The 27,292-nt window shown below is 47.6% G+C and overlaps 3 protein-coding genes across 7 annotated transcripts; 2 read left to right on the forward strand and 1 right to left on the reverse strand.

Annotated features, from left to right (window-relative positions):
- Window positions 1–555: 555 nt before the first annotated feature.
- Window positions 556–5,790, reverse strand: tmem176 (transmembrane protein 176). Its single transcript, XM_061244269.1, has 7 exons — window positions 5,521–5,790; window positions 4,896–5,029; window positions 4,260–4,370; window positions 3,777–3,833; window positions 2,980–3,138; window positions 2,359–2,475; window positions 556–826 (listed from the first exon to the last, which is right to left on the reverse strand). Exons 2-7 carry the CDS (start codon window positions 5,016–5,018, stop codon window positions 779–781), a joined length of 615 nt encoding a protein of 204 aa, XP_061100253.1. The 5' UTR covers window positions 5,019–5,029; window positions 5,521–5,790; the 3' UTR covers window positions 556–778.
- Window positions 5,642–14,784, forward strand: si:dkey-9i23.16 (uncharacterized protein LOC571915 homolog). Its single transcript, XM_061244271.1, has 6 exons — window positions 5,642–5,897; window positions 7,524–7,635; window positions 8,817–8,927; window positions 11,541–11,597; window positions 13,278–13,451; window positions 14,320–14,784. The coding sequence occupies exons 2-6, from the start codon at window positions 7,549–7,551 to the stop codon at window positions 14,425–14,427; spliced, it is 537 nt and encodes a 178-aa protein (XP_061100255.1). The 5' UTR covers window positions 5,642–5,897; window positions 7,524–7,548; the 3' UTR covers window positions 14,428–14,784.
- A 441-nt stretch (window positions 14,785–15,225) lies between these two features.
- vps37c (VPS37C subunit of ESCRT-I) lies at window positions 15,226–26,419 on the forward strand. 5 transcript variants are annotated; one of them, XM_061245647.1, is made up of 6 exons: window positions 15,226–15,368; window positions 16,226–16,291; window positions 17,697–17,805; window positions 20,340–20,511; window positions 23,328–23,410; window positions 24,485–26,419. In XM_061245647.1, the coding sequence occupies exons 2-6, from the start codon at window positions 16,287–16,289 to the stop codon at window positions 25,178–25,180; spliced, it is 1,065 nt and encodes a 354-aa protein (XP_061101631.1). In that variant the 5' UTR covers window positions 15,226–15,368; window positions 16,226–16,286; the 3' UTR covers window positions 25,181–26,419. The 5 variants fall into 5 exon arrangements, with proteins under 5 accessions (XP_061101631.1, XP_061101630.1, XP_061101628.1 ...); XM_061245646.1 differs by lacking the exon at window positions 15,226–15,368 and adding an exon at window positions 15,400–15,559 and having other exon boundaries at window positions 16,219–16,291; XM_061245644.1 differs by lacking the exon at window positions 15,226–15,368 and adding an exon at window positions 15,401–15,559.
- The last annotated feature ends 873 nt before the right edge of the window (window positions 26,420–27,292 follow it).

Consider the following 27,292-nt stretch of genomic DNA (forward strand, 5'->3'; position numbering starts at 1 on the left):
TAACTGTGATAGTGCGCATGCTGTCCCTGTGTGACTCCTACAGACATCTACAGACATACTTTTAACTGTGATACTGTGCCTGCTGTCCCTGTTGATTCACCAGTTGATTTCATGCCATTACCGTTGATTTGTCTCTGATTTGGCTTAACAGTAGGAGTGTAATCTCTGACCTCACAATGATTCAAATTGATCACAATTATTTAGGAAATAATGCAATGCCTCATGAAACCTCTCATTTCACCACGTTTCAATTTGATTATTTTGATATGATTTAATTCATTTCATAACAAAATTCCATTACAAAAACAGTAAATACACAAATGTGACATGTTGAAAAATTGATGTGCTCGGTATTGGTGGAAAACGATGCACTAAAGTTGTCAGCATTTATTTTCAACAAGTTTCTTATTGAAAGTATTGTAATAAATTATAATCGACTCTAACATTCCAAATCAATGCCGTTGATTTGACACCTTGAGATTGATGCCTCACGATACCATCCACACCAAGAATCACCTCTAGACCTTCTGTTAGGGGAAAAAAAACACAACGTGGTTTGATACAAATTATTTATTTCTTATTGTAGCAAAACAAAACAGACATAATCTCCATAAAGACAAACAGTGTGGCTGACTGCAGAGTGCCTACAGGTATAAAATGCTGTTTATATAACAGACGGCTATAGTGCATCGTCATATGTCATAAACAATAGCTGATTGCAACGGGGAAGGCGATCTTGATCTGGAGTGAGTGTTGCCTTTCCTCCGGCTGTGATTGGTCAGTTGAGTTCAATCGTGGAGGATGGAGGAATAAGCTGGTCCATGGTCTGAAATGGAGAGAGGAGAGAACAGTCAGGGCAGCCCAAGATAAGGGGAGCATTAATGGTGTAACACACAAACTGCAGTCCCAGATAAGGGGAGCATTAATGGTGTAACACACAAAGCTGCAGCCCCAGATAAGGGGAGCATTAATGGTGTAACACACAAAGCTGCAGCCCCAGATGAGGGGAGCATTAAAAAAGCAGCACACAAAGCTTCAGCTCGAGGCCAGACTATGAGCGCACAAGCCGTCCTTTTTTAACCGTGGAAAGAGAGATAGCTAACTTAACCCTTTCCCAATCCAGCTCACCAGCTTGGTGATATTTTTAGACGAGAAATTGTACACAAGCACCCATAAACATTTCAAAGTTATGTCAGTGACCGAGCGAGAATGCTGAAATCTGATCAAAATGTGTTCTCATATTTTACACAGTTTAACGTTGGCGTCCTAGCGGTAGTGTTACCTACAGCATATGTGCTTAGTGAATCCTGTTATGGTTAAGCTTTTGTTTCATAATGTGGAGTCAAAAGTAAACATTTTCTATTTAAAGGACAAATAGGGCAAATATGTTTCCTCTTGGTGATGAAGTAGTGATGAACAACACAAGATTTATTTGTTTCTGAACCACAGTTCTGTGCTCAGAACTCATCAATTTTCTGCTACGAACTAAACAGAGCCAAGCTACCGGAAGACTGCCCACCCTCCTTCCATTTTGCGTTCCCAGAAATGTGAGACTGGCCTATGGGGAGGTGAAGGGGATGAGCTGCGGTATACTGCTGAATGCTAGGCTAACACATTTCATCATAGATAGCAGCAACAAGAACTTCATATAAGCAAACAATGCATGAAATCGTTCTGCAACCACAAAATTACAAGGCTCCTTATCATCAGCAAATGATCGACATGCAGCTTTTCATTACTTAAAAAAAAAATTGTAGTTAGGAGTGTACGGTGAGATTTGTGTACCAAATGCAACATTGGGATGGCCAGTCTTACGGGATGCACCAACACATTCCCATGAGGTCTTTTCCCAATTGCACTTGACATCGGTAGCAGGTTGCTATTGATAGGCCACTGATTGACACACATGCATCCTATTTGTAATGAAGCTTATAAGAATCATGCCGGTTAAATCGCACAAGTTGGGATAATACAGACATCACTGTGGGTGGTACTAAGAGTCCAATTGTGGAAATGTCATCACTATGAAAGGGAAAGCATTATAGGAGGCTGAGCCTTAGCCTATCTCGGCGATCCAAAGAACGCAAAACAGGACTTTTTACTGATTTAAATCCCATCATATTCAACATATAGCTATGTATTTAAACCCTGAGACACATACGTTGAACCCCGACTTCAACACTACGGCGTTTTCTTATATTCAGCTTTCAGCGCTCTATTTAATAGGGACAATATACGGAAAGTATCGTTCCCAAAACGTCCACTATACCTCCCTACTCAGGCCAAAGCTCACTTGGCGAACCAGGACTCATGGGAAATGGAGTTTAATGTGGAAAGAGCTGTGAAATGGACTCTCACCGTGTAATCAGTGAAACACTTCCGGTCCTTGTACAGATTGTAGCCCAGAATGGAGGAAATAACAGCATGGACAATCGTGAAGAGAAGGAGTGAAGACTTTACACCTCTACTGAAGGCCTGAGAGAGAGGGAGAGAGAGAGAGAGAGAGGGAGAGAGGAGAGGGAGGGAGGGAGGGAGGAGAGACAGAGATGTCTTGAACAAAAGACAAATGGGCTTTCTACTAAGAGTCAGTGCATTGTGTTCCAACATAACATAAACGCACAGTACAGATGAAAGTGAACTCATACACACTCACACACACTCACAAGCATACAGGAACTCAAACACACATGGGAACTCACACACAGACAGGAACTAGCACACTCAGCAAAGAAACGCACACACCACATGAACTCACGCACATACACACACAAACACACACACAGACACACACACACACACACACAAACACACACACACCCACACACACACACACACCCACACACCCACACACACAGACAGACACACACACACATGCACACACTCACACACACACACACACACAGACACACAGACACACGCACTCACACACACACACACACACACACACACACAGACACACACACACACACACACACGTACGACAGCCAGGTGCTCAGTGCGGCAGTCCTCGGTGTGGGGGTTGCAGTCTTTGCTGGGGGGGGTGATGTCGGGGTGGTTGTACAGGTCGATGAAGTAGAAGATGAGGGCCAGGATGGAGACCAGCAGGCCAATCCCCGTGGTGACCAAACACACAGACAGCTGCAGGCACACACCCACACACACACACACACACACACGTCTTCTCAAAAGTCCACTAAGTCCACTGTACTGCATGCACTAATGATGACTAAATATACTTCACTGAATCCACTAATTACACTGCACTGAATGAATCATTATACTGCACTGCATGCACAAATTACACTGCAATTAATGACTAATTCCACTAGACTGAATACACTAATTACACTGCACTGAATGAATCATTATACTGCACTGCATGCACAAATTACACTGCAATTAATGACTAATTCCACTAGACTGAATACACTAATTACACTGCACTGAATGAATCATTATACTGCACTGCATGCACAAATTACACTGCAATTAATGACTAATTCCACTAGACTGAATACACTAATTACACTGCACTGAATGAATCATTATACTGCACTGCATGCACAAATTACACTGCATTTAATGCACTAATTACACTGCAATTAATGACTAATTCCACTAGACTGAATACACTAATTACACTGCACTGAATTAACTAATTACACTGCACAGCATGCACTACACTGCACTGAATGCACTAATTACACTGTGCTGCACTGCATGCTGCAATTACACTGCACACAACCTGCAATTATGTATTATGTCTTTAGACTCACAAATTTCATATTGCTGTGTTTGTCCGTTGCTATGGCAACTGCTCCTGTTATAATGAACTGCATGACAATGAAAAAGGTACATTATTAAATGCTGGGGTGGAGATGCCACTGCTGGTTCAGGCACAATGGAGAGACATGAGAATACACCTTACACACAGACAGCATGAATCTCAGGTCGTGAATGAAATATATATATATATATATACACTCTGTATTGTTAATGAGAGGTGAGAGGAGAAGGGCCAGACTGGTCAAAGCTGACAGGAAAGAGACAGTAATGCAAATAACCACACATTACAACAGTGGTGTGCAGAAGAGCAGATCTCTGAACACACAGCAGCAGAAGACTAAGTCTAAAAAAAATGGTGCTGATTCATCTTACTGTGACAGACCACAAACAAATGTCCTGATTGGCAGGTGCCGATTCATCTTACTGTGACAGACCATAAACAAACGTCCTGATTGGCTGATGCTGATTATTACCACTGTTCCGCTCCACCAGGGCACCCCAAAGGTCACGACCTCTGTGAAGGCAGGGATCAGGAGAGGAAGGGAGTAGAGAATGACAAGCAGACCCACCATCACCTGGGAGACCTGCCATGGGGGGGGGGGCAAGGCATATGTATTCAACCCTACAGCTAAATAATACACTTTAACAAAACTGTTTCTGCAGTTTCATGCCAATATCGGAACAAAATTGTTCTTTAAACGTTTTCTTTCATTGTACATTTTGTCAAAACAGCCTATGTGGGTGTGCTCACATCTCTCACATTTAAAGAGGAGTGGAGTGTTTCAATGTGACACTGGCTCAGGTGGTTTGTTTCAAATAATTATTTTAAGTCTGCAGATAAGCTCTCTGCTCACACACAAGCTGACGCGAGGCGTCTGTCACTGCTCCATTCAACCCTAAAGCGAGGCTGAAGATAACTGCCCCTTCCCTCTGGAGCCAAGCAGGCAGGCAGAGGATAACTGCCCTAGGCAGGCAGAGGATAACTGCCCCAGGCAGGCGGAGGATAACTGCCCCAGGCAGGCAGGCAGGCGGGCAGAGGATAACTCTGGATAACCAGGCAGGATAACCAGACAGGATAACCAGGCAGGATAACCAGGCAGGCGACTCACACCCAGAACTTTGGCCTCTCCTTTCTGGATGCTCCTCTTCAGAGCTTCCTGTCTGTCAGTCAGCTTGCGCACTGTAGTGTCCTCAACCATCACGGTCATGTCTCTGTTCACTGATACCGCCATTGCCTTGCAGACTGTGTGTGTGTGTGTGTGTGTGTGTGTGTGTGTGTGATTGAGAGAGAGAGAGAGAGAGAGAGAGAGAGATAGAGATAGAGGTTACCAGTTTTATATTATTGCATTCTAGTACTGTATTCTATTCTCTGCAACATATCAACGCGGCACCTGCATGAACTTAGCAAAAACAGATACACGTTTTGAGAAAAGAGCAGCAACTGCACGCATGCCACTAAGACAACTAGCCTATACATTTCGTCATGTACATTTTCTAATTTAAAGGAAAACACAGACAGTTATCCAGGCACTGCATCGCGATAGACGACTTTCAAGTGCACGTTTAGGCCTAATTTAAATAACGGTGTACAATAGCGGTTAGATAACGGTATTTGTGACTAAGGCGTTTTCTAGACAGGGATTGATTAGGCTACTTGATCGATAATAACAGTTAAATTGTCATTGAACGCATACAAACATGTAGGCTATTAGAATAGAGGGCACAAAAGGATACCTGTTGTTTCCAATCCAAACACAAATCGAACTTTGTCCACTGCTTGTGTCTGTGTAAATCCGCGAAATGATGAGTCAAACGCTTCATATAAAGAAACGAGGAAAATAAATGTTTCGCAACTCTGCCTCCGTCCCCACCCGTACTAGTTCTGGCTCAAGGAAAAATCCGTAAACTTTTAGCCCCCTCCCCTGTTGCAGTGCTCTCCCCTTCTCTCCTTTTTTTTCCCGAAGGAAGAGAGCGCAACAAAGAAAGACTACATCGTATTCACTACGAGGACTCCGCCTTAAACCTTTTTGTGTCCTCTTGTTTTGTTTTGTTTTTTAAGAAAAAGAGAACATCTCGTCAGAGAAGGACGTTAAGTGGCTAAGTTTCTGAAGGTAGGTCATGGCTTTATTATTGTTAGCGCTCGTTTGCATGGGTGACTGCGCTTGATAATGAATGTCCTGTTCTAGCTGGAAAAAAAATAGCATCTACGCGCAGGCTAATAATGTCCGTTCTTGTATTTTAATTTCAAATACGCTAAATATGTATTACACAAGTCTGAGACACATATGCATTTTTTTTTTCAATGTAGTTAACAATGCCACATTCGTGTAACTTGGAAAAAGAACTTAGAGGTTGTCCGTTGCGTGTTATTGATTAGCCAAGTGATATACCTATATTTCATGATATTTCATGATATATGGAGAGGTAAGCGACTTGGAAAGCGACATGGTCCGCCCGTAGGCTACCCCCGCATTTCTCTTTCTCTATGACATGGATCTCATCAAATGTAGACGCACCTCATCTGAATTTTGGGGAAGAACAAACCGTTTTTTAAGGAGGCGGGGGGGGGGGGGGTGTTATCTCCCAGTGACCCTGCCTCCCCCGGGTCAACATTCACGCTCTCTCCACTTGTTTAACCCCCCAAGTTTCTTGTTTTCGTGGTCTTTTTTTTTTTGTTTAAAAGCCATCCCGCTCTCTCACGGTTCCATTTTGACGCCGCTCCTCTTTCGTCCGTTAGTCCGTCTTCCACAACATTCCGCAATGGCACGTGGTTTTCATCAGCCATCATCATCATCATCATCATCATCATCTCTTTCTCGCTCTCTTTCTAAAAATGACATAATCCTCATAAAAAATTAGAGGTAATTTGTTTTCCTGTTCGTACAAAGAAAGCAGGCGTCTTCGTCGTGTGGCGCAGTAAACAGTCTGAACACAAGAAATAAAGCAAGGCCACCTGCTGCACCTCCTCAGGGGAACGTTAGACTCCTTTTGCCCAATGACAAGCTCTCTTTGCCTAATGCTGTCCAATGAAAAGCTCTCTTTGCCCAGTGCTGTCCAATGAAAAGCTCTCTTTGCCCAGTGCTGTCCAATGAAAAGCTCTCTTTGCCTAGTGCTGCCCAATGAAATGCTCTGTTTGCCTCGTACTGTCCAATGAAAAGCTCTCTTTGCCTAGTGCTGTCCAATGAAAAGCTCTCTTTGCCTAGTGCTGTCCAATGAAAAGCTCTCTTTGCCTAGTGCTGCCCAATGAAATGCTCTCTTTGCCTAGTGCTGCCCAATGAAATGCTCTCTTTGCCTAGTGCTGTCCAATGAAAAGCTCTCTTTGCCTAGTGCTGTCCAATGACAAGCTCTGTTTGCCTAGTCCTGTCCAATGAAAAGCTCTGTTTGCCTCGTACTGTCCAATGAAAAGCTCTCTTTGCCTCGTACTGTCCAATGAAAAGCTCTCTTTGCCTAGTGCTGTCAAATGAAAAGCTCTCTTTGCCTAGTGCTGTCCAATGAAATGCTCTTTGCCTAGTGCTGTCCAATGAAAAGCTCTCTTTGCCTAGTGCTGTCAAATGAAAAGCTCTCTTTGCCTAGTGCTGTCCAATGAAATGCTCTTTGCCTAGTGCTGTCCAATGAAAAGCTCTCTTTGCCTAGTGCTGTCCAATGAAAAGCGCTCTTTGCCTAGTGCTGTCCAATGACAAGCTCTCTCTGCCTAGTCCTGTCCAATGACAAGCTCTCTTTGTGCTTCTCTGCCACAGCCATACAGGACAGACACAGCAGACAATGTCCTCCTTACAGCCAGGGACCACGGACCCGCCCCAGCCCAGATTACATCGGCCTTTCCTCTTCTTCGACCTTGAAGCCCTTGGGGTAAGTGTACAGCCAGACCTGCCTGGCACTGAAAGCATTGGCTTGAACCTGTTGCCATGGGAGCCATAGTGACCAGTACCAGGACATAGACCAGCAGCCCTCACTCCTGGTCCTGGAGCCTAACATTACATTTACATTACATTTACATTACAGTACATTACATTACAGTACATTACATTACAGTACATTACATTACATTTACATTACATTACATTACATTACAGTACATTACATTACATTACAGTACATTACATTTACATTACAGTACAGTACATTACATTACATTAATGGCATTTGGCAGATGCTCTTATCCAGAGTGACGTGCAACAAAGTGCAAAGTGCAAACCCATAACCAGGGATAAGTGCGCTGAGAGACCCTAGAGGGAAGTACAATTTACTGCCAGGGGGTGGCTGGCTTCTGTCTTTGCCTTAATTTCAGCAACCCATTCAGACCCAAGAAACCCGGTGAGGTGAGTTAATGGTGTGCTGAGTGACCACGAAAGCTGCGGCTCTCCAGGACCAGGAGTGAGGGCCACAGCGCACCCTGTGGCTCTCCAGGACCAGGAGTGAGGGCCACAGCGCACCCTGTGGCTCTCCAGGACCAGGAGTGAGGGCCACAGCGCACCCTGTGGCTCTCCAGGACCAGGAGTGAGGGCCACTGGCTTTGGCCATGTCTGTCACTGCCCACAGCTAACACCTAACATGACTTTGTTAAGGTCAGGCACTGTGATTATGTGTGATGGTCTTAAACCATGGTGGTCTTCTGATCTGCATTTGCTCAAGCTTAATAATACACAGACACTGGGCTTATTATTCTATTACTGTTATTATTATTATTAGTGAGTCTGGCTGAAACTCATGAATTGCATAGTTCTTCATCATGATGGCTTTCAGGCATCCAACAACATAACCTAAGGGCGGTGATTCGATCCCCGGTTTTGCCACAATAAGATCCACACAGATCTACGCTCCAGCGGAGGATTGTCTCCTGCTTAGTCTAATCAACTGTATGTCGCTCTGGATAAGACCGTCAGCCAAATGCCATTAATGTAATGTAATGTAATAATAACCTAATTACATTATCTTGAAAAAAAAGATGATACCCTGATGAGTATTCTAATTCCACTGAATTACACAATGTCCCCAGTCCTCTGATGAGTATCCCGCACATTGTTTTGCAGGTGGTGGCGATACTCCTGGGGGTGTTTCAGGTTCTTATGGCGCTACCATTGTACTTCATCGACCAAGGCTTGCCCGTGCTCTACATTCTCCCCCTCTGTGTCGGCGTAATGGTACGGTCCACATTCCGGCGTTGTTTAGTTTTTTTTGCGCTGGAGCAGAGCCGCAATTCTTCCAATTTCTGCTGAATTGTCCCTGATTTCACATTTGGAGATTTTATTTTAATTTTATTTTTTTGGGGGGGGGGGGGGGGGGTTTGCAGTTCGATCACCCAAATCATGTCAGCTTCATAAAAACATTTAAAAAGCAGAATTAACTCCTGGGCAAAATGTTCATATTCGTCAGCTGCTAGTTTGTTCTAGTTATTTTTAGATGTCGATCATTGTATGTACTGGCATGCATTTTAGCGATTACCACCAAGAATACGTTGAAATTGTTTACATTTAGGAGCATCATAGCAGCGCTTTGCCATGAACTTTGACCTTTATTCACATTGTGTACATTTATCAAATTCCCCGCAGTACAGCATTTCAAATGAGCCCAGTCATTATGAATGATTCTCATTAAAGATTTAGGGAAGACTAAATATTTGCTGACTTTGCAGAAGATGCATCAAATTGAAATGTTCCGGTTTTGATTACAGGGACATGGAGATGGGTGCCTGGTGTGTTGTACAGGGTCTGTGGCTAAAACACAGCTCTGTCTTCCTGACACTGAAAGACTGCTAAATCTGAAACATTCCAATTTGTCACATTTTAAGACTATTCATCCGTCATCATGGCATGGTGAACAATACTGTGGTGTTGGGCGTTGTATTCTTGGACGCGTTCATAAACATGCCAGAACTGCGACATAGCACCAGAAACCCGTCTTACCAGTTGTAAAGTTAGAAAGCAAATTGGACAGAAGGAACAAAAGGACTTGAGCACCTGGTTGTTACGGAGAAACACTGAGCGTGTCTCAATGCCCGGAAAGTGCATAGTCCCCCACTAACGCCCTCCTCCCCTACCACCCTCCCCCACTCCACTAACACCCTCCTCCCCTACCACCCTCCCCCACTCCACTAACACCCTCCTCCCCTACCACCCTCCCCCACTCCACTAACACCCTCCTCCCCTACCACCCTCCCCCACTCCACTAACACCCTCCTCCCCTACCACCCTCCCCCACTCCACTAACACCCTCCCCCACTCCACTACCACCCTCCCCCACTCCACTAACACCCTCCTCCCCTACCACCCTCCCCCACTCCACTAACACCCTCCCCCACTCCACTACCACCCTCCCCCACTCCACTAACACCCTCCTCCCCTACCACCCTCCCCCACTCCACTAACACCCTCCCCCACTCCACTACCACCCTCCCCCACTCCACTAACACCCTCCTCCCCTACCACCCTCCCCCACTCCACTAACACCCTCCCCCACTCCACTACCACCCTCCCCCACTCCACTAACACCCTCCTCCCACTCCACTAACACCCTCCTCCACTCCACTAACACCCTCCTCCCACTCCACTAACACCCTCCTCCCCTACCACCCTCCTCCACTCCACTAACACCCTCCTCCCACTCCACTAACACCCTCCTCCCACTCCACTAACACCCTCCTCCACTCCACTAACACCCTCCTCCCACTCCACTAACACCCTCCTCCCCTACCACCCTCCCCCACTCCACTAACACCCTCCTCCACTCCACTAACACCCTCCTCCCACTCCACTAACACCCTCCCCCACTCCACTAACGCCCTCCTCCCCTACCACCCTCCCCCACTCCACTAACACCCTCCTCCCCTACCACCCTCCCCCACTCCACTAACGCCCTCCTCCCCTACCACCCTCCCCCACTCCACTAACACCCTCCTCCCCTACCACCCTCCCCCACTCCACTAACACCCTCCCCCCACTCCACTAACACCCTCCAGTGTTGTGATTAGTGTATGTGATTATTGTTTGTGATTAGTGTTTGTGATTAGTGTATGTGATTAGTGTTTGTGATTAGTGTATGTGATTAGTGTTTGTGATTAGTGTATGTGATTAGTGTTTGTGATTAGTGTATGTGATTAGTGTTTGTGATTAATGTATGTAATTAGTGTATGTAATTAATGTTTGTGATTAGTGTATGTGATTAGTGTATGTAATTAGTGTTTGTGATTAGTGTATGTGATTAGTGTATGTGATTAGTGTATGTAATTAGTGTTTGTGATTAGTGTATGTGATTAGTGTTTGTGAGATGCAACTGACAAAAGCCAAGAGCCTGAACTGCTCCAGTGCAGGGTGTTCTGATCGGACACAGACACATTGGGATTCTGGGATTACAGTAAATAGTTATGTTTGCATAGATTTTTACTTTGATCCAATGTTGCTGGTTACATATTAATTAGTGTCTCGAGGGCAACCGCAATGTCAGGTTTGTGTTTTTACAGGCGACTGTGTCCTACCATGCAACTTGTGCTTGAAACTTACAAGCAATTTTGTAGCTTTAAATGGGCTGACCACATGTACAATATCTAATTGGCTGTGGGCATATTTGTGGGCTTGGCAAAAAATAACAATTATGACAGGGTTATTTATACAACACAGGACGTCGACTTTGATGACTGCGAAGCCGAAAAGCTTGTCCCAATTTTCTCCAGGAAAGGAGGGTGGAGTGAAATCTAATGGGACGCAGCCACTGACCCAAACGCCTGCAACAGATTAGTAACGTCAAAATCTTTCTTCCAGTTTGTGGCAGCTGGATCGTTTGCAGTGGCCTGTGAGAAGACTCCAAGCAAGGAACTGGTGAGCACCGTCTGCGTGATTTACTGAAGACAGCGGTTTTGTTGATTCCTCCGTCCAGCTGGAGGCCAGCTCACTTTCACGGTTCGAAACGCTGTTACCCCATTTGAAGAGTAGGCTTGTGGAATTGTTTTTTTTTCCCCTCTGGAACAAGTCAGTGTTCCAGAACTCCGTTGCTTTCAGTCACCAAACATCTGTTCAAGACGACAAAACGTTCGTAGTGAACTGTGATTGCAGCAAACGTTGAGTTATTGTTAAATAATTTAAAATGAACATTCAATTTAGTTTTCCACCAACACCTTTTTAATACAAATGGATGTGACTTGGGTCTATCAATGCTGGCTAGCTGATTCATTGCTTACCTGTGATTTATTCAGGTAAGAACAAATATTGCATTGATTAAAGTATATTATTACAGCCAAATAATTGTCCACTTTTGTTCTATTGGCTTTTTCCCCGATCAGCAGCCATTTTGTTCACCACGCACTACCTTTTCACACTGTTAGTTGAAAATGTTGGCGAAGTTAGCTAATGTTTGTCGTCTTGAAGGCAAGTCAGTAGTGATTGTTATATCAGCATTAAAATGTTCAGTTAGGTAAGTTCTAATCACGTGGGTTAGTGATTAGCAGGGGTGTGCACTTTCAGTCCTGGAGGGCCAGTGTATGTGCAGGTTGTCGTTTCCACTGTAATTGGTTCACTCTTAGATTGGATGACAGTAAAACTGTGTCATATAGGAACACAAGAACAGTCTTCAGCTGCCAATCTTGCATTTACCAAGAAATGCAGCCAAATTGTCGGATGCCCTTAATGTTGGGGCCAATTAAGCAATAAAGGCCAGCAGTTGGCATGAAAACCGAGAGCAGATATGGCCCCTGTTGCCCCCTCTGCTTTAAAGGCTGAAGCACGCAGTGGACAGCAGCACTCCAGTGCCCCGATCCTCCCTGGGGATCCTGCAGCACTCCAGTGCCCCGATCCTCCCTGGGGATCCTGCTTCCTGGTGTCACTGTCCTCCTTGTGCTTTACCTTCCATGGCTCTGTCAGGTGTAAAGAGGTGTGATACCCATGTAGGCCCTGCTCTGCAATAGTGTCCATGCGTTGGCGTTGTGTTGATCATGAATTAATGAGGTATAAATTATATAGCATAAATATACACTTGCCGAGCACTTTATTAGGAAGATTTTTTACTTTATTACACCTCCTTATTCATGCAATTATCTAATCGGCCAATTGATAGCTGCAGTGCAGTGCATACGATCATGAGCTTCGGTTAACGGTCAACCATCAGAGTGGGGGGAAAAAATCTACAAAAACCCCTAATAAATTGCTCACTGAGCATATATAAATAGTATAAATTACATTTTCATTAATGTCTTTAGCTACTAATTAATGTAATTGGTTACATGAATGTTTATTTATTAGCAAACCATCAGATAACCAATAACAAATACATTAACTGTTTTTCATTCCAGTATGAATTGGCATTATTTAATATAGTTGTTCACATGAATTAGAAATGACAATGAAGTATAAATAATTAATTTTAATTAATTAACAGCTGTACAGATTAGCTACACTAGTTCATGCTGATTAATGTAACCTTATTGTAAAGTGTTGCCCAAATGCATTGTTGTTATTGTGTTTATTTTTGGTCATAGCCATTGTTTGTGTTGTTGTGCTTTTCAGCTGAAGGGCTGTGCAATCAGTAACCTGGCAGGCCTGGTGGGGGCGCTGTGTGCCTTCTGTGTGTACAGTGTATGCATTCACTCACCTCCCACCTTCAGACCCTGCGTCAGAACATCGTATTACTACCACTACCACGACCCTGATGAGACGCCATGCCCGGGAGATTTACTGACCGTGAGTTTACAGCTACAGTGTGTGTGTGCTCCTGTGTGTGTCTTTCTGCAGTGTGTGTGTGTGCTCCTGTGTGTGTCTTTCTGCAGTGTGTGTGTGTGCTCCTGTGTGTGTCTTTCTGCAGTGTGTGTGTGCTCCTGTGTGTGTCTTTCTGCAGTGTGTGTGTGCGCTGCACTGTGCGTCTGTTGCAATGTCTGTGCTGCAGTGTGTGTGTGTGTGTGTGTGTGTGTGTGTGTGTGTGAGTGTGTGTGAGTGTGTGTGTGTGTGTGTGTGTGTGTGTGTGTGTGTGTGACTGACACAACACTGACGCCGTGACTGATGCATCACTGACACGCTGACCCAACACTGACACACTCACTGACGCAACACTGACGGAATACTGATGCAACACTGACATACTGACTGATGCAACACTGACACACCACTGATGCACTAACTGACACAACACTGACGCAACACTGACATACTGACGGATGCAACACTGACACACTGACTGACGCAACACTGACACACTGATGCAACAGTGACACAGACTGATGCAACACTGACACACTGACTGACGCAACACTGACACACCACTGATGCACTAACTGACACAACACTGACGCAACACTGACAGAATACTGACGCAACACTGACATACTGACGGATGCAACACTGACACACTGACTGACGCAACACTGACACACTGATGCAACAGTGACACAGACTGATGCAACACTGACACACTGACTGACGCAACACTGATGCACTGACTGACGCATTAACTGACACACTGACTGATGCAATAACTGACGCAACACTGGCAACTCCACTGTTTTCTGCTGTGATGTCTGGGTTGTGCCATAACATATTTCCTGCTCTTTTACAGATGTTTTTCCGGATGCTTTCTATCTTACTTTTGATCTATGACATCGCTGCTCTCATTCTCCACTCTCTCCTGACGTTTTCTGCACTGAAAGGGCTGAAGACAAACTGATATTCACTGCAAGCTGAACGGCCTTCTCACGCAAAATTGTATTTTAATGTACAGGCTATGCAGCCAGTCGTAGCCAGTGGAGAGGCTACACTTACATGTACACTCACGCGAGTAAACACGGGAGCAGTGCACTCAATCTCTCAAAGATGAGGTGAAATTAAATGGGCAAATGGCTTCGCTTTCACTGACTGTATTTCATTCTCGTAGCCTCCGCTAATAAAATCATAATTTGTACACCTTATTTGTCCACGGGTATTTGAATGTATTTTAGGCTACATAGGCCAACCGTAGGCTACTGTTATGAATTCAGCAATATAAAGACTGAAATTGTAAAAATAAAATTGTGTTAGTGTAAAATACTAATTTTGTGTTTTCTTATTTGACTTGTCTCTGCAAAGCACATTGTGCTACTTTGCTGTTTCCTATGCAAGGTGCTATATAAATCTGCTTATTCTGTATTTTTAATAACAATAACCCATGGAGACAAGGGGTTGATGCATACGGAAACGCAATATTATATAATGTAATTTCGAAAATCCAGTTATGACATTAGTCAAACAAATAATGTAATAATATTGAGTTAAATAAAAAATCCAAGCCTCTTTTAACCAAGATCAAGTACTTCTGACTAAATAACTTAACTTAACATTGATATTCTTTCACGGACTAATCTAGAAAAGAATGACAGATTCCTGTAGCTGTGCGCGGAAACCGTTCAGGACTATGCATTTCTATCTCGTGTCACTCCCCCTACGAACATCCGTGGCATGGAATATTCCCGTCACATCGGGATTTCCCTTCAAATCAGCTGAGCCTCGGAACGCACCATTAGTGCATGCAACAGCGAGTCACTCTGATTCAAACTCTTTCAAACCAATGTGGTAATTTGTTGAATTCAAGACAAACCAATTGTTGGAAGTACATTTTTAGAAATAGTAACGGTAATTTAAAACACATTATTATAATTTTTTTACAACAGACTTTTAATTAGGTCAATCTTGGGTGTTAATAATGATACACCCCTATAGAAGTAAGTAGGGTGTTGGATCCAAGATGGCGGTGGTTTCCAACGGGCTGAAGTGAAACTTTTCAAAAAGAGAAACTAATCATTCTCTTGTGACATATCAGGCCGGTAAATCCCTTATGCTTTAAGTCCTTAATGTTGTGATCACTGGAGCTAGTTGATGTTTACGTCGTCTTTGCCTTGACTGACGTGAAACGAGTGTTTTCTGCTTTTCTTCGTTAGCTAGCTGGTGTAGCTAGCTCGGTTCATTCGGGAGGGAGGCTTGGAAGTTATCGCAGGCGAATTGCCTTTCATTGTCGCCAACATACTTAGCTAGTCTGGCTTGCTAGCTAGCTGTTTGTCACCATCAGACAAGGTAGCGGGAGATAACGAGATGGCTATAGACGTATCTATTCAGCGACGACGATCAAATGTTTTAGCTATATTCGATTATGATTAAGCCATTGGTGTGAATGTTACGGTCCGTGTGATTTCAAGTAGCCTAGCTAGCCAGCTGGCTATCAAAACATCTGTGGACCTGGCTTGTGGTTATCGGTTCACGAAGGCATTTAGCGAAGGCTATCACAACAGTGTGTGAGGAGGGACCGGGGTTGACAGACTTTATTGGTCGTTATTAAATACCTTCATGTTTCAAAGGTTATCTGTATCCTGTTGCTAGCTCTTGTCATATATTCCGGCGTCCAAGCAGTAGCAAAAACGATCGGGATGAATGTAGCTATTTTGTTACATTGAAATGTAGCTAACTGAACCTTAACTGTTGTTTTGAGTTTTTAGGTCGATGCCCATAAGCCAAATGGCAGTTTAAGAGAACATAGCGACGAAGTTCAGCGTTATAATGAGGTAAGTTCTACTAGAGTTCTGTGGCCAGTATTCGTGTGCTAGTCTGAAGTATTGTGTAAGTTCCGTTTCTTGTGTCACCAGAGCGAACGAGTAAGGGGCAATCATTTTCATTCTCCTTTATGTTAAGATCTTATTTTTACTTAACTACTTTTGACGACGAAACAGACCGTATTGTCGCCCATCTTCGTTTTGGATTAATTTTTATTTGGAAATATGCGGCGTGGGATTTGTTGTTGTTGTTGTTACTATTTTCTCAAGGGCTAAGAACAAGTCGTCGTCTTCTGGGCTAGTGTAGTAACTACTTTGTAACCAATAAAATTTGAACACTGAAGGATCTGCTAAAATTCTGGGCGAGCATTGGTGTAATTCAATTGATGTAATTGTCCATTTATGCAGAACTGATTATTAAAAATTATTCTGGTCTGTGCCTAAACTCTACAGCTTACCACCACATTAAATGGGATAAATGTCACTTATCATAAGACGTTTTAACTGCCCATTGTTCGTATGACTTGACAGCTGATTTCTCTTCTTTTTTTTTTTTTTTTTTTTTTTTTTAATAACCTGAAAAATAACATTTTAATTAGCAGATTTTAAAAATCTTAGAATATTTCTTAATGTGTGCCCTTGTGTATGTGGATAAGAATCTGCCCACAAATGTGGCATGTCCTGGCACTCAAAGGACAATTTATTTCAAAGGAGAGAGAGAGACAAGCATTCATGTAGATCAGGGGTCGCCAACACGGTGCCCGTGGGCACCAGGTCGCCCCCAAGGACCACATGAGTCGCCCGCAGGCCTGTTCTAAAAATAGCACAACTCACTAGTGAGCTGCATCTAAAATTTAAATTTAATTGCTATTTTTTTTTAATCACACATGCATTTATATAGATTTAAAGATGACAATATCTTAAAAATATGTTTATTATACATGAAGTTTAGATAAGTTTAGGTGACCTACTCTAGTTCAAAGGTCAGTATTGTGCGCGTGACAAAACAAACTGGTAGCCCTGAGTATGGCTCAGTACCCATGAAGTAGCTCTCAGTTTCAAAAAGGTTGGTGACCCCTGATGTAGATCATAATGTGAGCCAAATTAACAATAAATAAAAAACATACTCTGACTGCATCACTGTGTTATCAGTTTTGTATTTATTTTTTTATTTATTAACTGTTATTTATACAGGGTAGGTTGACTGAGCACATATGCTCTTTTGCAGCAACACCCAATGAATGCCCCTAACCTGAAAACATACTGGGTGCCTGGCAACCTTCACTATTTTTATTTATTATTTTGTTCCCCTTCATAAACCTGGGATGAGAATCAACTTTATGATTGTGCCAGCTTCATCTATTACTTGTTTGATTCAGAATTAATGATCACGTGGTTGTCTCGTGTGGCTTGGCAGCTGTGGAGAGAAATTGATGGAGAAAATTCAGGACCTCAGCCAATCAGAGCTGCAGGATCTACTTGATGATGCCGGGAAGGTTGAGTCTCTAGTACAGGAGTCTGATGAGGTATGATACCCCTTTCACACACAACACCCTGAGATATGATACCCCTTTCACACACAACACCCTGAGATATGATACCCCTTTCACACACAACACCCTGAGATATGATACCCCTTTCACACACAACACCCTGAGATATGATACCCCTTTCACACACAACACCCTGAGATATGATACCCCTCTCACACACAACACCCTGAGATATGATACCCCTCTCACACACAACACCCTGAGATATGATCCCCCTTTCACACACAACACCCTGAGATATGATCCCCCTTTCACACACAACACCCTGAGATATGATACCCCTCTCACACACAACACCCTGAGATATGATACCCCTCTCACACACAACACCCTGAGATATGATACCCCTCTCACACACAACACCCTGATGCGGTATGATATCCCTTGGTTGACCCTTGGTTGACCCGTGGTTGACATGGGATATTGAACACTGCTTCAACCAACCTTTGACCCGTTCACTACACACTATGGTCCTGGGTAAATGCCGGCTCTGAAAATTTACCTCTGTTTACGTTGAGTTTCTTCCTCGTAATATAGCTTGGTTTTATATAGCAGGTGTAATGCAATTTTCCATTATGCTGGCTTAATGCAGTATGTTAAAGGGGCATTTTGCCCCAAAAATCTAATTAAAGTACATTTCCCCTTGTTAGGAGTAGTGTCTGTCCAGAGTTTCTCCGAAATAGGATGTTTTCTACATATTCCCTGTGAATCGCATGTGGCACATCCGTCTTTGTGTGGCTTCAAAGCATCAAAAAATTCCATTCTGAAAATCTCTTTCCTAATAACTTGTGTAGTTTCATGTCATTGCTGGAATGCAACCTTTGGTAGTTTCACCATAGCAACTTGTGAGTAACTTATGTAGAGCAGGGCTGGGGTGTAGAGCAGGGCAGGGCTGGGGTGTAGAGCAGAGCTGGGGTGTAGAGCAGGGCTGGGCTGTAGAGCAGGGCTGGGGTGTAGAGTAGAGCAGGGCTGGGGTGTAGAGCAGAGCAGGGCTGGGGTGTAGAGCAGGGCAGGGCTGGGGTGTAGAGTAGAGCAGGGCTGGGGTGTAGAGTAGAGCAGGGCTGGGGTGTAGAGTAGAGCAGGGCTGGGGTGTAGAGTAGAGCAGAGCTGGGGTGTAGAGCAGAGCTGGGGTGTAGAGCAGAGCAGGGCTGGGGTGTAGAGCAGGGCTGGGGTGTAGAGCAGGGCAGGGCTGGGGTGTAGAGCAGGGCTGGGGTGTAGAGCAGGGCAGGGCTGGGGTGTAGAGCAGGGCAGGGCTGGGGTGTAGAGCAGGGCTGGGGAGTAGAGCAGGGCTGGGGTGTAGAGCAGGGCAGGGCTGGGGAGTAGAGCAGGGCTGGGGTGTAGAGCAGGGCAGGGCTGGGGTGTAGAGCAGGGCAGGGCTGGGGTGCAGGGCTGGGGTGTAGAGAGCAGGGCTGAGGTGTAGAGTAGAGCAGGGCTGGGGTGTAGGTCAGGGCAGGGCTGGGGTGTAGAGCAGGGCAGGGCTGGGGTGTAGAGCAGGGCTGGGGTGTAGAGCAGGGCTGGGGTGTAGAGCAGGGCAGGGCTGGGGTGTAGAGCAGGGCTGGGGTGTAGAGCAGGGTTGGGGTGTAGAGTAGAGCAGGGCTGGGGTGTAGAGTAGAGCAGGGCTGGGGTGTAGAGTAGAGCAGGGCTGGGGTGTAGGGCAGGGCTGGGGTGTAGAGCAGGGCTGGGGTGTAGGGCAGGGCTGGGGTGTAGAGCAGGGCTGGGCTGGGGTGTAGAGCAGGGCTGGGGTGTAGAGTAGAGCAGGGCTGGGGTGTAGAGTAGAGCAGGGCTGGGGTGTAGAGCAGGGCTGGGGTGTAGGGCAGGGCTGGGGTGTAGGGCAGGGCAGGGCTGGGGTGTAGAGCAGGGCTGGGGTGTAGAGCAGGGCTGGGGTGTAGAGTAGAGCAGGGCTGGGGTGTAGAGTAGAGCAGGGCTGGGGTGTAGAGCAGGGCTGGGGTGTAGGGCAGGGCTGGGGTGTAGAGCAGGGCTGGGGTGTAGGGCAGGGCTGGGGTGTAGAGCAGGGCTGGGGTGTAGAGCAGGGCTGGGGTGTAGAGCAGAGCTGGGGTGTAGAGCAGGGCTGGGGTGTAGAGCAGGGCTGGGGTGTAGAGCAGAGCTGGGGTGTAGAGTAGAGCAGGGCTGGGGTGTAGAGCAGGGCTGGGGTGTAGAGCAGAGCTGGGGTGTAGAGCAGGGCTGGGGTGTAGAGCAGGGCTGGGGTTTAGAGCAGTGTCCACAGTTGGTGTTCTTCAGTAGAAGGAGTAGTCCTGATGAAATGACGCTTTGTGGATGTTTGTGAGCAACCACAGGAACTTCTGGATAGCCCAGTGGTGTGCTCCAAGTCCTGCAAATGCTTTGTAAAAACGAATAAAAATTTTTAAGTAACATATTCGCAAGTGAATATTCATCATTACATGTTAACCTGTGAACTGAGGAATTCTGTCCTTGTGTGTGTGTCTGGCTGTGAATCTTGCTGGCAGAGTTAATTCCCGGTGACTCTGACCCTGGCTCTGCCCGCGCAGGTGCAGACGGCCCAGCTGGACCGGGAGATGACCCTGGCCTCCAACCGCAGCCTGGCCGAGCAGAACCTCACGCTCAAGCCCCGGCTGGAGAGCCAGAGAGACCAACTGGTGGAGAGATACTCCCAGCTGGAGGGAGTGAGAGAGACCTACCGACAGCACTGTACTCAGAGAGGTGAGAGAGAGAGATACAGACAGCTCTGTACTCGGAGAGGTGAGAGAAAGAGAGAGATGCAGACAGCACTGTACTCGGAGAGGTGAGAGAGAGAGAGAAAGAGAGATACAGAGATACAGACAGCACTACTCGGAGAGGAGAGAGAGATACAGACAGCTCTGTGCTCAGAGAGGAGAGAGAGATACAGAGATACAGACAGCACTACTCAGAGAGGAGAGAGAGAGATACAGACAGCTCTGTACTCAGAGAGGAGAGAGAGAGATACAGAGATACAGACAGCTCTGTACTCAGAGAGGAGAGAGAGATACAGAGATACAGACAGCTCTGTACTCAGAGAGGAGAGAGAGAGAGATATACAGACAGCTCTGTACTCAGAGAGGAGAGAGAGAGAGATACAGACAGCTCTGTACTCAGAGAGGAGAGAGAGAGAGAGAGAGATATACAGACAGCTCTGTACTCAGAGAGGAGAGAGAGAGAGAGAGAGAGAGATACAGACAGCTCTGTACTCAGAGAGGAGAGAGAGAGAGAGAGAGAGAGAGATACAGATACAGACAGCTCTGTACTCAGAGGTGAGAGAGATACAGAGTGGCCACTGTGTGGAATAGCTTGCCAGGACATGTAGTGGAGGCAGAAATGCTGGCCATTTTCAAGACCGGGCTTCAAACGGTGATGGATAACGATCTAGCTTCAGTTTAACTCAGCATCCGGTGCACTTTAGTGAAAGGCCTGTTCTTCATGAAGATAATGATACGTGGCAGAGAGTTTTCATGTTAAAACAGGAGTGGAGTTGCAAGTTTTATTTTTCCAGCTTTAGCATGAGCAGTGTGCTGACCCAGCACTGGCTCCGGGCACTGGGGGAGTGGACCGGCCTGCACACTGGCTCCCTGTCTGCACACTGGCTCCCTGTCTGCACACTGGCTCCCTGTCTGCACACTGGCTCCCTGTCTGCACACTGGCTCCCTGTCTGCACACCGGCTCCCTGTCTGCACACCGGCTCCCTGTCTGCACACTGGCTCCCTGTCTGCACACCGGCTCCCTGTCTGCACACCGGCTCCCTGTCTGCACACTGGCTCCCTGTCTGCACACTGGCTCCCTGTCTGCACACCGGCTCCCTGTCTGCACACTGGCTCCCTGTCTGCACACCGGCTCCCTGTCTGCACACTGGCTCCCTGTCTGCACACTGGCTCCCTGTCTGCACACTGGCTCCCTGTCTGCACACTGGCTCCCTGTCTGCACACTGGCTCCCTGTCTGCACACTGGCTCCCTGTCTGCACACTGGCTCCCTGTCTGCACACTGGCTCCCTGTCTGCACACCGGCTCCCTGTCTGCACACTGGCTCCCTGTCTGCACACTGGCTCCCTGTCTGCACACTGGCTCCCTGTCTGCACACTGGCTCCCTGTCTGCACACTGGCTCCCTGTCTGCACACTGGCTCCCTGTCTGCACACCGGCTCCCTGTCTGCACACCGGCTCCCTGTCTGCACACCGGCTCCCTGTCTGCACACCGGCTCCCTGTCTGCACACCGGCTCCCTGTCTGCACACTGGCTCCCTGTCTGCACACTGGCTCCCTGTCTGCACACTGGCTCCCTGTCTGCACACTGGCTCCCTGTCTGCACACTGGCTCCCTGTCTGCACACTGGCTCCCTGTCTGCACACTGGCTCCCTGTCTGCACACTGGCTCCCTGTCTGCACACTGGCTCCCTGTCTGCACACCGGCTCCCTGTCTGCACACTGGCTCCCTGTCTGCACACTGGCTCCCTGTCTGCACACCGGCTCCCTGTCTGCACACCGGCTCCCTGTCTGCACACCGGCTCCCTGTCTGCACACCGGCTCCCTGTCTGCACACCGGCTCCCTGTCTGCACACTGGCTCCCTGTCTGCACACTGGCTCCCTGTCTGCACACCGGCTCCCTGTCTGCACACTGGCTCCCTGTCTGCACACTGGCTCCCTGTCTGCACACTGGCTCCCTGTCTGCACACTGGCTCCCTGTCTGCACACTGGCTCCCTGTCTGCACACTGGCTCCCTGTCTGCACACTGGCTCCCTGTCTGCACACTGGCTCCCTGTCTGCACACTGGCTCCCTGTCTGCACACTGGCTCCCTGTCTGCACACTGGCTCCCTGTCTGCACACCGGCTCCCTGTCTGCACACCGGCTCCCTGTCTGCACACCGGCTCCCTGTCTGCACACCGGCTCCCTGTCTGCACACCGGCTCCCTGTCTGCACACTGGCTCCCTGTCTGCACACTGGCTCCCTGTCTGCACACTGGCTCCCTGTCTGCACACCGGCTCCCTGTCTGCACACCGGCTCCCTGTCTGCACACCGGCTCCCTGTCTGCACACCGGCTCCCTGTCTGCACACCGGCTCCCTGTCTGCACACCGGCTCCCTGTCTGCACACCGGCTCCCTGTCTGCACACTGGCTCCCTGTCTGCACACCGGCTCCCTGTCTGCACACCGGCTCCCTGTCTGCACACCGGCTCCCTGTCTGCACACTGGCTCCCTGTCTGCACACCGGCTCCCTGTCTGCACACTGGCTCCCTGTCTGCACACTGGCTCCCTGTCTGCACTGCTGCACTGTATACGTCATCCAAATGCGCTGTGTGTTCGGGCTGGGCCTGCTGTTTAAGCACATTCTTCAAAACAAGAAACCCACCCCCTCCCCTGAAATACAATTGTTCTGTATGTATGAGTATTGAAAATGTGGGTGTCACCCAATGTGTGTGAATCTGTGGCCACTGAAGTTAACTTTTTTTGACTCCCTCTCCCACCTCCCCCCCCCCCCCCCCCCTCCCCCGTCCCTTTTTCTGATCCCATCAGATGGCATCATGGGACAGGTGGCTCCAGAGGGGCTGTTGTCCCGGTTGCAGACAGCAGGTGGCAGCACTGAGGCAGAATCGGAGGTAACGGTTGAACAGAGCGGTCTCACAGCAACAGTGCCTCTGTGTTATGAATTTAAGATCTCTTCAACTGCCTAGTCGAGTGGGTGTTACAACTTGGCTCAAGCTTGTAACAAGCAACAAGACCGCACACAAATTCAATGCCAAAATAAGTTTAATTCACTAAAGGTAGGCAATAAAAGTACAATATATAAATGGTAAATGGTCTGCATTTATATAGCGCCTTTATCCAAAGCGCTGTGCAATTGATGTTTCACGTTCACCCATTCACACACACACACACACACATAACTGTGGGGTGTGAAAGTATGAAGCATAAGAAAATATAATCACTCTAAGTCAGACAGCAGGTCCAAACAAAGACCCCGGGCGTGGCAAACGGAGCAGCCATTTTATAAACTGTCAGCTGTAGCTCATTAAGCTGACGGTCCTCCTGGTTGCCAATTACCCGCACAAAGAGATGAGCAAAGACCACCGGCAAACAGACGGGTGGGGCGTCTAACGGTTATCTCAGGGTTATCTCAGGGTTATCTCAGGGTTATCTCAGGGTTATCTCAGGGTTATCTCAGGGTTATCTCAGGCCAGTCTGTAGCCTCGTGCCTGTGATACACGACTGGGGCCTGCAAGGTTGGTGGTTCAATAAGGTTAATGGTTGACGTTTATTTAATGCCTTTATCCAAAGTGATGTACAATTGATGCTTCCCATTCTCTCACACACACACGCACACACACACACACACACACACACACACATATTCTCACACCAATGGCAGTTGGCTGCCATGCAAGGCACCAACCAGCTCGTCAGGAGCATTTGGGGGTTAGGTGTCTTGCTCAGGCACACTTCGACACGCCCAGGGCGGAATTGAACCGGCAGCCGACCTGAGCCAATGTCGCCCCCATGACCACGATATAATCTGCACAGCCCTTGAGCGAGGCCCTTAACCCCGCATTGCTCCAGGGGGCGATTGTCTCCTGCTTAGCCTAATCAACAGAGTCGCTTTGGATGAAAGCGTCAGCTAAGTAAGTTGCGCCGTGGTGTCGTGGCGGGTTTGTGACGGCGGCTGTGATTGGCAGGCGCTGGCGGAGCAGTTCCTGGACGGCTCCCTGTCCCTGGACTCCTTCCTGGAGCACTTCCTGTCCCTGCGCTCCCTGGCGCACAGGCGGCGCGTGCGGATCGAGAAGCTGCAGGACGCGCTGCGGCACAAGGGCGGGGCCGACGCCGCGACCTCGCCGCCCTCCGCCGCCGCCGCCGCCCCCGAGCCGGCCGCCGCGTCGCCGTGGCAACAGCCGCACCACCAGCCGCGCGCGGACCAGCCGCAGAGCGCGGACGCGCCGCCCGACCACGGCGGCTTCCCCAGCGCGTCCCCGTCCGCCGCAGGCCACCCGCTGCCTTACACGCCGTACCCCGTCTCCCCCCCCAACCCTCCGCCCGCGGCCTCGGCCTCAGGCCCCGGCAATCCCCAGGCTCCGTTTCAGCCCTACCCCGGCCAGGGCTTCACTTCGGCCCCCGGCTTCCCCGCTCCGGGCCCAGGCTTCTCGGCCCACGCGGGGTTCAGCCCCGGCGCCTGCCCCTACCCCATCCAGCCCGCCTTCCCCGGCCCGCCCCGCTCACAGTTCCGGCCCTACAGCTCGCCCAACGCCCCCTACCCCTCCCCGCACCCCTTCCCTGGGTATAACTACCCCCCTGGCCCCGGGGTGCCCCCCTCTCTACCCCCCTCAGGGAGGCCGCTCTACCGGCCTGGGTTTGGGGTACCGCAGTCCTACTCATAGACCCTCACACTAATCACTCCTGTGTTTCAATCCTGCTCCTCATATCCACCTTTCTTTTTTGCTTTTCTTCTCTTGGCTGCATCAGGATTGGTTGGTGGGGCTGCCTGTTGCTCTCACGATGCATGCGTGGGCTTTGACCCCATAATGCATTTCCTGCACATCCCATAATAACAACAGGCTGACAGATGCAGCAGGATAACTAAAAGCCATAAGTATAATCGTAGCGATGGCTATAAAGCTCACTCATGAGAAGGTTTTTTTTTTTTTTTTTTTTTTTTTTTTAAATATATAAATAAACCCCTCCCCTGCCATTGGCACATCTGCCAAGCCGATCATACCTTTCTGCTTCACACTAACTCCGCCTTGGCCAGCGCATCATTGTAACGCCTGGCCATAATTGGTCAAGATGTTTCTTTTAATCATTTGGAAAAACCATCTCACCAAAATGGCGTGGAAGCTGATCCCAGCAGCCGGCGTCCTTGTGTGAAACCCTTTAGTCACAGCTGCGTCAGGATCGGGTCCCTTATCAAACCCAAAAATAAGGAAATAATTTGGCACCTCTCTATTCTCTTGTTTTTATTTTATTTTATTTTTTTTAAAGAAATAAATAATAAAAATAAAGATTCACAAAAGGGGCAGAAATAAAAATGGTGGGTTCAGTGTGCCTCCTGTGGTCATGGGCCCTGGTGCTGAGTGTGCTTATGGGTGTGGTTGTGTGGTTGTGTCGTTCGTGGAAACGGGGGAGTTTGTATGCGACTCTGGCTATGGCAGCTTTTCTGCGTGTGCTTAGCCCACCACCATGCTCCGCCCATCCTCTCCTCTCCTCTCCTCTCCTCTCCTCTCCTCTCCTCTCCTCTCCTCTCCTCTCCTCTCCTCTCCTCTCACAGCACTGTTACACCCTCAGCCATGATGCACATTTTCATTTTTTACATGCAAGAGGTTTGTCTATAGTCACTTGCCCCGCCTTTCTCTCCCTCTCTTTCTGTCCCCTGTGTGTGTGCGTGTGTGTGTGCGTGTGTGCGTGCGCGTTCGTGCGTGCGTGTATAAATTAACTATACAGGAGCATTCTCTGTAAATTGTATAAAAGGCAATTAATAGCATTGACAAGTTAATAAGGGGAACTAGGCGTCTCTCTCTCTCTCTCTCTCTCTCTCTCTCACACTCTATCTCTCTATCTTTCTCTCTCTGTAGATACAGTGATGTGACTGGTCTGGGCAGCCTTGGGGGTGGGGGTGGGGGCGGGGGCGGGGGAAGGGGGGGGCACACGTAAACAGAGGAAATGTTTAGAAGTGCAACTTGGTGCATTAAGACCCGTTGTCGCGACGATGACTGTAGCCTGTTTTAAGTTGGTGTGAATTAAATACGGAACCTGATTTCTGAAGCCTGGCTTGGGTTTGTGTGTCTCTGCTGTGTCCCGTGTGTGTCTTTACCCTTCATTATTTTTTGCGTTCTAGATTCCCGTTTATAAACCCCTTCCCACCATTCTAGAAACTGAAATCTAGTTTGCAATGAAAGAGGAACGGCTCTGAATGGCCTGTAGGGGGCGGCGAGTGTAGCATGAAAGAGCTGGATCCGGTCCTCTTCCTCTGGTACATCCAGGAGGTCTCCTTAAAATCGGTATTAACTAATGTAGCTGTTGGCATGAATTAATTTATGTACAAATAGTCATACTATGCAGGATTTCCACCTTGAAAATATTGTAAAACAAACATGTTCAGTCAGCACTATGATACTCTGGCCGCCTGTGTCTGCGTTCACTTCTGCCCAATAGCGCGCTTTGTTATTCTAAAAACTCCCCAGGCCTCTTCTGGGCGTGGCCCTTTTTTATTTCTGCGCTGTATCCGAAAATCGTGTCCAATACACTGTGTCCATATGCTCTATGACCCAATAGAAAGGGGCCAAGAGGAGACGTGTATGGATTGGCTACAGTGGTGAGCTGGATCTGCGAGAGATTAGCCTTGGTGGCTAACCATTAAGTGGCTAGCTAGCACATTATCCATCCATTCATTTTTATTTGTGTTGCGCTTTTAACAAAGGGGCTTTGTCACAAAACAGCTTTACAGAGAAACCGGTCCCCACGCGAACGCCAACATTGCCGTTGGTAGCTGCCGT

Source organism: Conger conger, chromosome 6 (genome assembly GCF_963514075.1).
Source record: "Conger conger chromosome 6, fConCon1.1, whole genome shotgun sequence".
In the NCBI taxonomy this organism is placed as follows: Eukaryota; Metazoa; Chordata; class Actinopteri; order Anguilliformes; family Congridae; genus Conger; species Conger conger.